Source organism: Gambusia affinis, linkage group LG08 (assembly GCF_019740435.1).
Source record: "Gambusia affinis linkage group LG08, SWU_Gaff_1.0, whole genome shotgun sequence".
Classification (NCBI taxonomy): domain Eukaryota; kingdom Metazoa; phylum Chordata; class Actinopteri; order Cyprinodontiformes; family Poeciliidae; genus Gambusia; species Gambusia affinis.
Window position 1 is genome coordinate 16,158,512 of NC_057875.1, and position 14,698 is coordinate 16,173,209.

Below are 14,698 nucleotides of genomic sequence, written 5' to 3' on the forward strand. Positions count from 1 at the left end.
TGCAATCAGCACCAGAAAACAGACAAAACTATCTGCAAAGAAAGAAAGCTTGTTTTAATCCATTATTGAGTTTTCTGACACGATTATCTCATTTAATAACTCTATATCCACTAAAATAACAAATCCATCACCTATTTTAATGGGTTTTGTAAGTTAACTAAACTACGTCACCATTATAATATAATATAATATAATATAATATAATATAATATAATATAATATAATATAATATAATATAAAATTATATTATATTATATTATATTATATTATATTATATTATATTATATTATATTATATTATATTATATTATAGGAAATGTTTTAAAAACAATGGTCACATGTCATCTGATCTATGCTTGCTGATGAAATGCTTTCTCTTGTTCTCAGACTATCAGTTTACTGGGAGAAAAGGTTGCTTTTTTGCAGCCTTGATCTAGTTGCAGTTAAGCTACACTCTGGCTCAGAGTGCAGCTTAACTAGAATCAATCTAACGTCATGATTCTAATTACCGGCAGTCAACTCTAAATGAGCTTGCTCGGTGGGGGCCAGCCTTTACTAGGAGATGTGACATTTGGAGTGAGTTTGCAACAACATGTAGCAAAGATTCATTTATTGTTGTCTTTGTTTCAGCTTAATCTCTTTGGTAAAGGAAGCTGATTTTAAAAAGTATGACTGCAGATATTGTGAACCATTACCAAAAGTGGTCCGGCATCTTTGAAAAGTTAATTTTTAACATCACTTTGAGCAACGTGCCGCTGGATGACAATACAAATGTATTGATTAACCTTAGATGACCTTAGGAAAAGGTTTGCTTTTGTATATATATGGATTTTTTGTTTTTACCTAGTACAGATATGGGTGTTATATTCAGGTTAGAGGTCATTAACATTTTATAAAAGTGTTTTGGAGTTTTCAACTCTGTGTGAAAGTCATTTGAAATATTTTTTTTTTAAAAGGATCGCTTCTAGAGAAATCTCTACATAGATACTACAGAAATTACCTATATTTTCTATGTGTTTTGCTTAATTTTAGTAAGTTTTCTTAAAGTCAGAGAAAAATAATACAAAGACTTCCTCCGTATATTATTACTGATCACAAAATTTCTGCAAATTTGTAATGAATGGAAGATAGTTTAAAAACTGATTCTTTATTTCTTCCTAGTGAGGCTAAAAATATTCAGAGATAAATACTCTAATCTGCTGCCATTCATCACTCCTTTATAAAATTGTGCACAATGTGTCAGATTCCCATATGACAACCACAGAGATGATACGAAGAGATGAAGGACCCACCAACACAGACAGACTGTGACTTATTAGTCTGTATTTCAGCTCAGGAGTCACACCAAGATGCAGGATTCCAGCTTTACTCGTTGACGGTTCTCAATAAGCGTGAGCTGGATCAGTACTCAGTCCTCACCCAACGAAGCAGCAGAGGACTCACCTCCCGATGCTGGTGGAATGGTGGCAGGAGGACTGAAAAGAGCGCTGGACGGCTGGGAAAGAGTGCAACCAGTCTCCCAGGCCTCTACTTTGGACCACAGACCACAGAAGAAATCTTACAAGAAACTCCAAGTTGTCCTCTGTGTTCTGCTTGTGGAGTTGTGTGAGAGGTTTACATTCTTTGGGATCGTTTGTAATATGATTCTGTTTTGCATCGTGAAGCTGGGCTATGACAACTTCCTGGCTGCAACCGTCAACCTGTGCTTCATAGGAGTCAGCACCCTGACTCCTGTTCTGGTCGGGTGGTTTGCAGAAACCTGCTTAGGACGGACTAAAGTCCTTTACTTGTGTACCTTTCTTCATTTCTTTGGTAAGACAGAGGAGGAGCTGTTATTTTGCTCAGTAGATAGGCATGACAATCAAAACACATGGCAGCTTTTTTGTTGTTGCTGTTTTATTTTATCTCCAAATTTGCAAATTACTATTAAGTCAAATTACTTAATTTAATTTACTTTGTCTTTACACAATTATATGTATTTTAAAGGAAAAAATATACCAACCATTATGTAGAGTTTTTATTTTATTGCTTCCTTGACTCAGTGAGCAGCTATTTTAAACCACTCCTAACATCTTTAAACTTTAACTAAACATAAAACAGTTGAGCAAAATCTGTTAATGTTATATCAATTAGATGTTGTCCAGCCTGTCTAAAGTTTAGTCACAATTTGAATTGGGATCTTTGTTCTTTTGCACATTTTTGGTGACATTTTTGTACCTGAGCATGGCTGCATGTACTTTGAAATTCTGGGCAAATTTAGGTAAGTTGCCAAAAAGTCCTTGAGGCATTCTCAACAATATTTTCAGCTAATTATAATAACAGTGTGATTCTGCTTAAGTCTATTATTTCTTACTGTTGAATTTTGTCCACATTGAATGACTGTACTTTTTCTTGTTTTGTCTGACGTTATGTCATAGCATAAAATGGGAATTCATTTCAACCCTTTGAGCTCATCTTTACCAGTGGTATTATGTTTTAAATTGTTTCAAAATGTTTTGTCTTCCTGCTTTAATTCTACTACCATTTGTATTTTATATTGAGATGTAAGTAAAGAAAGGAGTCTTAGTATCAAATGTACTGTTGTCTGTTAGATATGGATTACAACACTGAGTCATCCCTTGGATTTTTGAGCCTGCTAATAATAAATCAGATATAAGTAATATTTTCTTTAACTGACAGCACATATTCCTTCTAGAAGAAAAAGCAATCAATACTCAAAGAAAACATTTGAAAGATTTTTAGAAAGTCGGAACAGCTTTATAAATACCACAAAAATGATTATTAAAATGACAAATGATGAAGAGATGACCCAAGGTTTTTGCACAGTTCTGAAGCTGTGGTCTGCCCTAGGTACAGCCATGCTGCCAGTGGTTGCGTTTCCATTTGAAGATTTCTACATTGACACTCATCACATGACCCATAAGTTGGACCCCATTGGGCAGCAGATCTTGTTTTATGTGGGTCTCCTGGCTGCTGCGCTGGGCATCGGTGGCATCAGGGCCATCCTCTGTCCAATGGGAGCCTACAGCCTGCAGAGCTACAACCAGCACCAGCTCCTGTCCTTCTTCAACTGGTGGGTTAAGTGTTTTTTTAGACCCAAACCTTAATCTGGTTTCAAAAGCTAAAGCAAAAACACCAATGACTAATCTTTTAAATATCTTATGGTGAAAACGTTGCCTCGCAAAATGTCAGTTTTGTAATGCTTTTGATAAAACCAAATTATCTTGATTCATGAGTTTGTTGGTATCACTGAACGCTTTACTGTTGCATGTCTTTCTGTTCAGGTTCTACTGGTTAGTGAATCTGAATTCCACTGTTGTGTTTTTGGGCATCGCTTACATCCAGCAGTCTGTGGCCCAAAATCTGGGCTTCCTCATCCCCTTCACCTCCGTGCTGCTGGCTCTCATCGCCATCCACATGATGCGCAGCAAACTCACCTATAAACCCAAGAGAGGTACAACTGCAGTCACTTTCAAGACAAGATAAGATAAAATAAGGAATGGAAAGAAAAGATTTTATTGAGTCCTAAGAAGGGCTGTTCTGTTGGGATTGGTTTCAGGTGGATCCTTACTGACCACACTAGGAGTTTTCCTGAACTCTTTCAAAATGTGCTGCCTCCGTCATCGCCACCTGAGTGGAGATGCAGTGTCCTGGCTGGACCGGGCCAAAGAGAACAATGGTGGGCGATATAGCGAGACCCATGTGGAAAATGTCAAAGTCTTCACAAAGCTCTTTCCTCTCTATGGACTTCAGCTGCTGTACAGAGTCTGCATCACACAGGCACGTCATGATAAACACATTTCAACCAGTATTGCTGTTTAGCAAAATAAAAGAGGTTGGGGAGATATTTCTCCACAGATTCCCTCAGGTTACTACATACAGGCCATGAACTCTAACCTCCACCTGAATGGCCTTCTGCTGCCCATCGGTGCCATGAATGTCATCAGCATCCTGCCTCTGCTGCTCTTAGCCCCACTGATGGAGTTTGTGACAACCTACTTCCTCTCCATGAAGAAAACTCCCCTGGCACCTGCAAGAGTCATCAGTAAGAATCCCACTGCTACACACTCCAACTAATCCAAATGCTTAAAAACTTCACAGAAATGTTCTTGCATCTCTCTCACTTGCAGTGTTCTTATGCGATTATTCCACTCTGTCTGTCCTCTTAGCTTTGGGCCATGCATGTGCTGCTGTGTCTGTCCTGGTGGCGGGTTTGGTGGAGTTGCATAGGAAGGCCCATCCGCTGGTGGAGCAGACCCTCTCCGGGAAGATTCTGCGTGTGTCATCCATGCCGTGTTTCCAGCTGGCACCTCAATACATCCTGCTTGGTGTGGCTGAAGCTCTCGTCACTCCTTCGTGTGAGTAAAACATCCCAGGTGAAACTTTATCAGATGATCAAAGAGCTCCATTAGACAGTCATTTGTTGGACTCTTGTTCTTTGACAGGTTCTCTCGTATCCTTCCAGCTGATCCCAAACCACATCAGAGGGATCTCCCTGCACTTCCTCACTCTGTCCTATGGAGGGGGCTGTTTACTTGGTGCCTTTATCATTCAGCTTGTGCACTTTTGCTCGGGAGGTAGAAATAAAAACTACAGATCTACATGTGCATCTTCATAAATTAGAAAATCACATAAAATTAATTTATTTGTATATCTCAATTCAGAAAGTGACGTTTATGTAGATCCATCGTATTCTGAGTTATATATTTCAGATTATGGGTACAGCTAATAAAATCTAAAATCTCTGTTAGATTAAAAAAATAATTTTTAATAATGACATTTTATTTATTTATTTTATTTTATTTTATAACCAAGGTAATTATGGAAAAGAGTAGTTTAACACTGGATGCCATTAAGTTGCTAATGACAGTGGGAGCTCACAGTCTGCTGCAGACATATAAATTGAATGTTTTGTGGAAGAAAATGTGTTGATGGGTTGTCCAATGTCCTTTTAGAAATTAATGTAAAGAAAAAGGTAAAATTTGACGAAGAGAAACATAGAATACCAGTAATCCAGTTTGAAGTTTCCACATAATCTGGAATTAGTCAAGGAGCAATACCATCTTCTGGTGTTGAGCCTCTGCTAAACAGGACCAGTTAAAGACTATGTTATCACTGTACTTGGCCAGCAGCAAATTTGTCTGACTTAAACCCATAAAGAACCTATGAGGTATTGTCAAGAGGAACACGAGAGACACCAGAACATATGATGCAGATGATGGGCTTCAGGAACATCTCAGCGGAGCCGTGCCATGCTGCGCTGGTGTAGTGATGCATACTTGGTCCTTTAAAATAGTCAGATATTCTGAGAATCATTAGATTCTCAGAATATCTAACGTTATTCTCCATTAAGTCCTTGATTTTTTCATTTTAATGAAGAAAAACAAGGACAAACTTTCCACCTATGAAAATTAAATCTACAGAAGTTTTACTTTTTAATGTAGAAAATATGTGAAAATGTTGAATTTTTTTTTTTTTAAGATTCATTTGCCTCTGACATCTCCTGATGGTGACCCAAAACTATTTCACTGCCGAAACAGGAAACTTCTACCCAAACTCTCTGCATGATGGGAACTTTGAGAGATTCTTCTTCCTTCTGGCCTCATTGATGACTATAAATACTCTTCTGTTCTGGAGATTATCACACAGGTACCCAATTACCTTTATAATACAGGATGAATTATCATCATGGCAACTCGTTTGAAGGCAAATTACAGCCAACTTTGGTGCTTCTGAATCCGTCTCTTCTTGTCGCCGTTTAGGTACATGGACCTGAGTGTTCAGGGGAAACCACTGAACAGCAGCTCTCTGTCTGACAAGCTGCTGCAATACAAGGCCACACTGCGCTTCTACGACACTGTAGAACATCACTCTACTGACTCTGTTTTATGACCGCCTTTACTGAGGTCCCCTGTCAGTGGCGCTGGCGCTGCATATTTGTGTTTCCATAATCTATAACAGTGACATGCTCTGTAGAGTAAAATCTATAAATACAAGTCCTGAAGTCTTGAAAAATGTGTGATTTTTACAGAAATTTACCATTTTTATTTAATAGCTGTTTGAGCTTGAATTGAAATTCAAATCCAAGTAGTAAAAAAACATTAACATGTTACGACAAATGAGAAACTAATAATAATCCAAAGGTGTGTTTTGTTGAAGTTTATAATGTGAGTCAATCAAATTTGCAGACATTACAAGCAGCATAAAAAAATTAGGAATGAGTTTGAGTTTTGTAAAATAAAGATAATCTGATAAAATGTGCACAAAATCCAAAAAAAAATTGCCCATTAATGAGCAACCATTTTAATACAAAATGTTTGCAACAATCAATTGACTGCATAAACATTAATCTCAAGCAAGAAATAAATAAAAAGCACTGTAAGCACTAAAGATATTCTTTATGTCAGTAAAGCATTTTCATTCTTCTATATATGCACATAGAAATTCACACCAAAGTCTGAATTTCTAAGTGGTATCACTGCAAAAACTTTAATGACAGAATAAAAATAAATAAATCTAAGTTTAAGATAGTGATGATTACATCTTTGCATCATAAGGCGTCTACAGATGGGAATTTGTTTTTTCTATAATCTGGTAAAATGCATCAATGGTGACATTTATGTTTAAGTTGCACATTGTACCATTTATTATAGCCATCATTTCAGAAAATAATGCATCAAGAACTTACATGCCCCTCTTAAAGCTGGGATCAAACATGGAAAAGTCCTAAAAATGATCAATATTTAAGTTTAAACAGATTATTCTGAGACATAAATCAGTTCGTTATCGATTTACTGCTTATTTATTTTCTTAATTCCGTTCCATAACAATAAGGTTGAAGCTGAGCTTAAAATTTACATATTGTTAGGCTCGCTCCTAAATCCACACTGAAGCCAGGATAGAGAGGTTCACTGAATGTTGTCTGGACTCGGTGCAGCAGCGTGAGCTTGCCACAGCGTGAAACGCTGTAGAAACTCAACTTTCCTTCATTGTACTCAAGGTGCACACCCACTCTACGTGACTGAGCTGGGGGAATCAGACCTTTATGAAGACTGTTGTGCCAAAAAGTGCAACCAGAAGGAGAACAGATGATTTTCCAAGACAGCTTGTTGTGTCCGAAGCAGCTGTCTTTACTCTGCCCTTTCCTTCGAATGCCTTTATGTGACACAGCCACTTCAATGACGCCACCGTCCCACTCCACCTCCCAGTAGTGGTTTTCTTGAAGGTCGTCTTGGCACAGCGATTGGTAAAAGTGGGAGAATCTGTCAGGGTGATCAGGATGAGCCTGGCCTGTTATTCCCCATGATAGCTCTCTCTTGGTGTTTGCCATGTATAGACACGCATGCACTGTGTTAGGATCCAGCGTAGGATCTGCGAGAGAGGACAAATTCATTCACTCAAAGGTTGAAACTTTTTGTAGAAATATATTTATTATTCTACTTACATATAAACTTGGCCAGTATGTCTTTTCTTGATGTTGGTTTGATATGAAGCTTTCTGGGAATACACAACACTAACAAGAAAAAAAAAAATGTTCTCGAACTCAGGAAATGTGCAATTATAATGAAATTTGCCCAACTTACTTTTATTATCCATAAAATGGCCAAATAACTGTACATTCTGTTTGTCACACATGCTTTTTAATTGGTTGGTTTTTGCAGACACAAACTCGTTCAGAGGCACCAGTTCTTCATGTGAACCTGAAAACACAGGGAGGCCACCCACAGCTTGAATATCCTGTAAGAGCCAAGAGCCAAACAAGTGCTTAATCCCAACAGTCTTACACTAAACAAGAAAAATAAAAAAAGAGGAAATGAAACAAAGGAATCACCTTTAGAAACTGAATGGGATCATCTGTTTGTGCAAGCCGCCAGAGATTACGATCCATTTCCTCCAGTTTATGAACTTCATGCTCCAGTCGTGCTTTGTGACCATTAGTCCAGTCAACTCCAGCTTTCTCTACCTCTTCAACTTTGCCTCTCATCTCAAGACATTTCTTTTCCAGAAAGTGAGCGTATAAACGGAGATGTTCGGCGCATTGCTGCTCAAAGTTGTCACTTGACTCCCAAGCAGCATCCTTGTGGAAAACAAGCACCATTACAGTCGTCATGACTTTCAGTCACACTAAGGTTGGGGGTTTTGGGGTAAGGTTAGTCAGAAGCGCATTGGAGCAAAACATACAGTAGGCATTCCATTAACCTTGCAACATCAGAACTTGGAGTTGAGTTTGATGCCACACCTGATTAACTGCATTCCAGTTTACATACTCAGATTTCAACATTGTTCGCAGCACCTCTTACGAACATTGTTTTAAGTTTTACTTTTCACAAGCATACAGCATATGTTCAGATAGTAAGTGCTACATGGATTTTAGATGCACTCTTATGTGTGTTTTGTGAAATAAACATGTTTCCAACCACATCTTACTAATGTTAATGCAAAGAGAGGTCATGTTAAACTGCAGAGTCAGCCAAGATGTATTTGGGTAGCTAGACGCTCGTGCGTTCCCAGTGGAAAATCTGTCTTCGGATGGGTGTGCCAGATGATTTATTCAACTGGGAAGTCGAAATGTCACAGTTCAGACTACAACTGAGGCGCGTCATGAGTTTGACAATGTTAAGTTGCAAAAAAATTTGCTTGTTTGTCTACTGTAAGGAAGACGAGAACAAAAGTGTTACTCTCCATGTCATTACAAGATGTAAACCACATATTCACATACTTGTTGTAAGGCATTCTTACACACAGCAAATGACTCAACAAATTAATTTACTCATGTTTTCAGATCTTGGTTCAACACAGGCATACATAACAATTTGCAGTAACTAAGCATTTGGTTAGACAAGAAGGTTTTGAGTGATCGGCAAAAAAAGTCATAGAGTGAAGTTCACATTTCAGGTGTTTTTTGCTTATTTACAACACTTACTCTAATAGATTTTGCTGCGTCCTCTAGCTGTCTTATTTTACACTGTGAAACCCAAACTGTATCTGCAATTTTCTTTCTGGTTCTTTCCAGCTTCTCCTGTTAAAACAGAAAGTCATTAAATCGAAAAAGGCATTAAGATAAAAACTGTTACAAAAATATAACTTTAGGTTTTGGATGAATTTAATTACCTGCTTTGCTTTGACTTCTGCAGTGACTTCCACAATGTCGTGATTTTTGTGCTGCACCACACAAAGTGGACAAATCAGCTGCGCATCAGTGCGACAGTACATTTCTAAAAGCCTGTCATGACGGGAGCAGAAACTTCCCTTGATTCTCGTAGAGGCCTGAATCAGCTTGTGCTTCTTTAGTACAGGAAGTTGGAAATGAGGCTGCAGATGTGTCTCACAGAAGGAGGCAAGACACATGAGACAATACATCTCAGCTTTTTGTTTACTTTTAGAGCAAGAATCACACGGCACATCCACTGGTAAAGCAACATCATTTTCATCACCAGCAGCACTTTGACTGGGTTTCTTCTTGTGCTCCTCCAACAGATTAGCCAAGACTGTGTTTCTCTGAAGAGCAGGCTTTGGGCTGAAAGTTGTCCGGCACTGAGGACAAGTGTATTTTCCGTCGAGGTTTCGTCCTGTGTCCCAGAAAGTGTTTATACATTTCTTACAGAAGCTGTGTCCACAGGCAGTAGTCACAGGGTCGTCCAGCAGCTGTAGACAAATAGAGCAATCCAACAGGTCCAGACTGGAAGCCATTTTGCGCCGATCAAACCTGTTACTTTCAGTTTCTTCCACAAAGGAGGGGCTTTTAACCTTGTGATCTTTCTCTTGTCTTAAAGAGACACACCAAAATTCCAAAAGTATTCAAAAATACTAATCAAGAAATGCAATGTTAGAGAAGAGAAACATTTGGATTTTACTTAGATTTTATGTATTTATTGCATAAAATGCTGCTTGTAATCAATTTCTTGTATATGGTAGGCCATTAAATTAATGTACCCCGAAGGCCAGTTAAACATAAACACTACTATTTAATCTTTAACTCACTGAAAATTATTCAGTTCTTTCCATTACTGAAAGATGCAAAATATAAATAAAATATATATACAGGGGCTGCACAGTGGCGCAGTTGGTAGAGCTGTTGCCTTGCAGCAAGAAGGTCTTGGGTTCGATTCTCGGCCCGGGGTCTTTCTGCATGGAGTTTGCATGTTTTCCCTGTGTGGGTTCTCTCCAGGTTCTCCGGCTTCCTCCCACAGTCCAAAAACATGACTGTCAGGTTAATTGGTCTCTCTAAATTCTCCCTAGGTGTGAGTGTGTGTGTGAATGGTTGTGTGTCCTGTATGTCTCTGTGTTGCCCTGCAACAGACTGGCGACCCGTCCAGGGTGAGCCCGCCTCTCGCCCGGAACGTAGCTGGAGATAGGCACCAGCAACCCTCCCAAACCCACTAAGGGACAAGGGTGAACAGAAAATGGATGGATGGATATTAAATGTAAAATATGGTTGCACATAGCTGCTTCTCTGTGAAAATAAAGATATAGTCTCAACTGATTATACTGTTGAGACAATATCAACAGCATATACTGGGTTGGATGTAGTTGGAAAGTCAATATGACATAGAATGACAGAGAGTAAATTATTATCATTCACTGCTGAACAAGTCAAGTTTATTTGTATAGCACATTTCAGTAGCAAGGGAGTTGAAGGTGCTTTACATAATAAAAACAGAACATTGCAAAGTTATAAAGAAAACACCATACAGTCAACAACAGAACAAACAGTGCCATCATCAAAATCTTACACATCAAATATGTTGGTCAATGTTTCATTTACTGTGGTTCAAAACAGACAAGAAATGATTCGGTACAAATCTAATAAAACTCTAAATGAAGATACAGAGTGAACAGTAATGAAAGTTAAGCACGCTTTCAATGCAGTTGCAAACAAGGGAGATGTCAGGTGAGAGTAAAGTTCTACATGTCTTCATTGTATCCTGACATTACTGGATTTACACAATATATATATTTCAGGTAAGATTCCCATATAATAATTGTTGTTCATGTTTTGCTTTTGCAGAGTGCCTTTGAAGTATATTAAAATACAATGGCAGAGTAATTGTAATTACATGACTCAAATTATACAATTTAATTTCCCTTTATAGCAGAATATCAGATGCTTAACTCTATATCTAACTGTATGTTTTCAGTTAGATGTATGGATCTTGCAACTTACTTATTTAAATCAAACAGTTTTACTGCTGCTTGATTATCTTTACTGAAGCTCCTTTGGACACCATAAACCCAGGGTATAAAGGCTGGGAGAAAGTGGTCTGAACTTTATGGAGGAGCACCAGTTGTTCAGAGCAAGACACACTGTAAAAGGACAGAGTTCCAGCTCTATGGTTCAAATACAACCCCATTCTGGAAGAACATGGGTTGGGAATTTTGATTTTCGTTTCATCGTGCCAAAAAGCACATCCAGAATTTGCAAGGGAAACACTCCAGGACTGGTCATTGTATCCAAAGCAGCTTTCTTTCATGTTTGGCCCTTTGTAGCACACCGCCACCTCAACTCTGGGCCCCTTCCACTCAACTTCCCAGTAGCAAACACCAGACAAACCTTCGGAGCACAACACTTGATCATATTTGGTAAATCGCTCTGTGTGGTAGGGATACTCCTGGGCCTTCTTGGTCCAAGTAACTTTGGTGTTTTCCTCGGAGAGCAACAGGTTCTCAAAAGCTGTGTTGGGATCCAAACTCAAGCTACATGAATCTTAAACGACCAAAAATTAAAAGATAAAAACAACATTTAGTTTGGTCAGTATGGATCCACAAAGGCTATTTTGAAAACGTAACATAAATAACTTACACATGCACAATTCCTGCCTGGTCATTGGATCTGGAACGGTTTCAACTGAAAACAGAAAAACACATGACATCCCACAACCACACACTTACAGGTAAAAGTATTCTGTTGAGTTCTTACTGGTATCTGATATTTCCTTAATAGCTGTTGACAAAGTTTCCATTTTGTCTTTCAACTCTGATATAGCCTTTGTCACACAATCAAAGGCTAGGCCCTTCTGGAGGTTGAAGTTCAGGCTCATTTTAGGTTCTGCGCCATTGAAAATAGGCTTGCAGCGCTGGAGAAGCACAAAAACAAAAACACGGCATCGTGCAGTGCTTTTCAAAAGTTGCCATACCTTTATAACTTCTTGCATTTTATTACATGACAAACACAAATCTTAATGAATTTTACTGTATTTTTATGTAATAGATGAACACAAAGTATTGCATGATTGTGAAATAAAAGGGAAAAAGTCTTACGGTAAAAACCTAAAATGTGCAATGTACATTTGTATTTAGCCCCCGTTTTGTTGTTACCTCTGCAGCATATGCAGCACAACCAATTTTCTTCAGAAGTCACATAATTAAATAAATCAATTAACCTAAAAGTCAGTTTTGTATCGTGGCCGTGGAGAGAACTCATTCATGAATAGGAAGAACATTCAATCTGACTACAGAAAACCCTCAAGCCAAGATTTGAATCCAGGGCTTTGTTGGTGTTTACATCTGACCCACCATGCCTCCCATAAACACAATTGCACACCAGATTTATATTTTTATTTGTTGATTGAAATAAACAAATAACTGACTTCCAACTTAACAGCAATGCACTTGTTTGTGTTGGTTTATTATAGAAAATCCCTATAAAACATTTATGTCATAACAGGACACAAAGTAAAAAATATAGTTTTGCCAGACATTCTGTGTAAACTGCAGAATCTGTTCACCTGCAAAAAGTAAATGTCTTCAGTTGAAGACAGCTTCCTCATTTCTTCGTCTCTCCCCCTCAGGTCTCTAATCTCCTTTTCAAGTTGACTGATGAGTGTTTCAGTTTGACCAAAGGCTGCATTTTCCTGATGTTTGATTAGCTCCTTCACATCTGACCGTCTTTTATCTGCCATCAAGACAATTTCAGCGTAGATCTTCTCATTTTGGTCAAGAGCCGCATCTCTGGAAAGCTGAAAGCAGTCACCGCCAAAAGATATACTACAAACTATTTCAATGGAAATGAGAGATAAAAGAGAGATAAAGAAAGTCACCTTTAATGCCTTCGCTTTCTGTCCCAGCTGTCGCACCTGCTTCAGCTTTTCTCCAATTCTTTGCTGATTTCGTTGTTTCTTCTCTCCAAATAGTTTCTAAGACATTTGATGGTTACTTAGACTAATTTAGATCAACAAAAAACAATATTGCATGTATTTTTGTAACTAACCGAAGGTTTCATTATCACTGAAATACAGCACATGCAATAATAATAATAATAATAATAATAATAATAATAATAATAATAATAATAATAATAATTTATATCATTATTAGCAAGAATAATAAACTTACTTGTTTCTCTTTTCTGGCTGCTGCTGCTGAGACAGTGTCATGGTCTTTGTGCTCATCCATGACGCAAAGCAGGCAGATGCACTCATCGTCACTGCGACAGTACACTTCCAGCAGCTTGTCGTGCTTAGAGCAGATCTTCTCCTGGATGGAGCCTGACACCTCCACCAGCTTGTGCCTTTGGAAAGCTGCAGACTCATAGTGAGGCTGGACGTGGGTGGCACAGTAAGAAGCAAGACACACCAAACAGGTTTTGACAGCCTTCAGTTTCGTCACAGTGCAGAAGTCGCACTCCACTTCATTTGGTTTTGCTTGCTTTTCACATAAAGGAGTGGTTCTCTCTGGTTCGGCCATTTTCTCGATCAAATCAACCAGTACCGTGTTCTTGTTCAGTACTGGTCTTGAGTTGAAAGTGTGTCGACACTGAGGGCAGCTGCAAACACCCTTCTGACCCTCCAGGTCCCAGTAGTTGCTTACACAGTCCATACAATAGCTGTGGCCGCAAGGAAGAGTCACGGGTTTCTTCAACACCTCCAGGCATACAGAGCAGCACAAAGAATAAGGAGCTTCGCTTTTCGCTGCCATCTTCTTCACTGCATTTGGTTAGTTTCACTTTTCCAAATAACAAATAAACTGGGAGGGGCTCCATTCTTTATACAGAATGGGAGTCACATATCAAGCGCTGCTGCTCAGTAAGTTTCACTTTCTCTGAAATGAAAGTGGGAAAGTGGGAAAGCCTCTTTTTATCGAATTTTTTTTTACTTTTTTCTTATAATTTTGACTAAGCTACATACCTAAGTCTATTAACTAGAAGATACTTTCTGATAATTATGAATTACTTCTCTCACAAGTTTCATTCAGCTACATACAACCCTCATAAGAACGTAAAATTGTAACTGATTATGCCAAAAAAAATCTTTTTTTATAACTATGAGAAGGTCATAGTTTTCAGAAGCATGATAAACTATTTTTATGAAAAAGATAGTGTTTCATAATTTTCAATTAGCTGTCTCATAATGAGACAGTGTATTTTTTTTATTATGACAGTGGGCTATCATTTGTATCTAATTTCTACTGGTCACTGTAATAGTTTACAAAGCTCACACAGAAGCTGTGGCCGCAAGGAAGAGTCACAGGTTTTACACTTCCAAGCATATTTATTTACAGAGAAGCACAATAAATATGAAGCTTCACTTTCCTTGTCATTTTCCCTACTGCACTAAATAATTTCCACTGTCTCTATTACCGAAACTATTAAAAAAAAACTTTAAGTGACTCCATTTTCTTTAACAAATATCAAGTTATGTTAAACAGTCCTAGCATGTGACAGGGTTGGTTAGGGTGAGATTGAATTGAGTCACAGAATTAAC

The 14,698-nt window shown here is 38.2% G+C and overlaps 3 protein-coding genes across 8 annotated transcripts; 1 reads left to right on the top strand and 2 right to left on the bottom strand.

Moving 5' to 3' along the window:
• The first annotated feature begins 1,288 nt into the window (after positions 1 to 1,288).
• slc15a5 (solute carrier family 15 member 5) lies at positions 1,289 to 6,984 on the top strand. Of its 4 annotated transcripts, none has more exons than XM_044125596.1 (9): positions 1,289 to 1,811; positions 2,850 to 3,072; positions 3,284 to 3,453; positions 3,559 to 3,779; positions 3,858 to 4,044; positions 4,169 to 4,357; positions 4,445 to 4,576; positions 5,540 to 5,648; positions 5,762 to 5,956. In XM_044125596.1, exons 1-9 carry the CDS (start codon positions 1,460 to 1,462, stop codon positions 5,889 to 5,891), a joined length of 1,713 nt encoding a protein of 570 aa, XP_043981531.1. In that variant the 5' UTR covers positions 1,289 to 1,459; the 3' UTR covers positions 5,892 to 5,956. The 4 variants fall into 4 exon arrangements, with proteins under 4 accessions (XP_043981531.1, XP_043981532.1, XP_043981533.1 ...); XM_044125599.1 differs by having other exon boundaries at positions 1,526 to 1,602; XM_044125597.1 differs by lacking the exons at positions 5,540 to 5,648; positions 5,762 to 5,956 and adding an exon at positions 6,858 to 6,984 and having other exon boundaries at positions 4,445 to 4,570.
• LOC122836005 (E3 ubiquitin/ISG15 ligase TRIM25-like) lies at positions 4,216 to 9,712 on the bottom strand. 3 transcript variants are annotated; one of them, XM_044125601.1, is made up of 7 exons: positions 9,111 to 9,712; positions 8,923 to 9,018; positions 7,831 to 8,076; positions 7,583 to 7,736; positions 7,444 to 7,512; positions 6,858 to 7,370; positions 4,216 to 4,351 (listed from the first exon to the last, which is right to left on the bottom strand). In XM_044125601.1, coding segments are annotated over exons 1-7 (1,659 nt in total). In that variant the 5' UTR covers positions 9,690 to 9,712; the 3' UTR covers positions 4,216 to 4,349. The 3 variants fall into 3 exon arrangements, with proteins under 3 accessions (XP_043981536.1, XP_043981537.1, XP_043981535.1); XM_044125602.1 differs by lacking the exon at positions 4,216 to 4,351 and adding an exon at positions 4,450 to 4,570; XM_044125600.1 differs by lacking the exon at positions 4,216 to 4,351 and having other exon boundaries at positions 6,775 to 7,370.
• An 858-nt stretch (positions 9,713 to 10,570) lies between these two features.
• Positions 10,571 to 13,941, bottom strand: LOC122835618 (tripartite motif-containing protein 16-like). Its single transcript, XM_044124794.1, has 6 exons — positions 13,332 to 13,941; positions 13,037 to 13,132; positions 12,725 to 12,955; positions 11,917 to 12,073; positions 11,800 to 11,844; positions 10,571 to 11,703 (listed from the first exon to the last, which is right to left on the bottom strand). The coding sequence occupies exons 1-6, from the start codon at positions 13,911 to 13,913 to the stop codon at positions 11,183 to 11,185; spliced, it is 1,632 nt and encodes a 543-aa protein (XP_043980729.1). The 5' UTR covers positions 13,914 to 13,941; the 3' UTR covers positions 10,571 to 11,182.
• Positions 13,942 to 14,698: the final 757 nt, after the last annotated feature.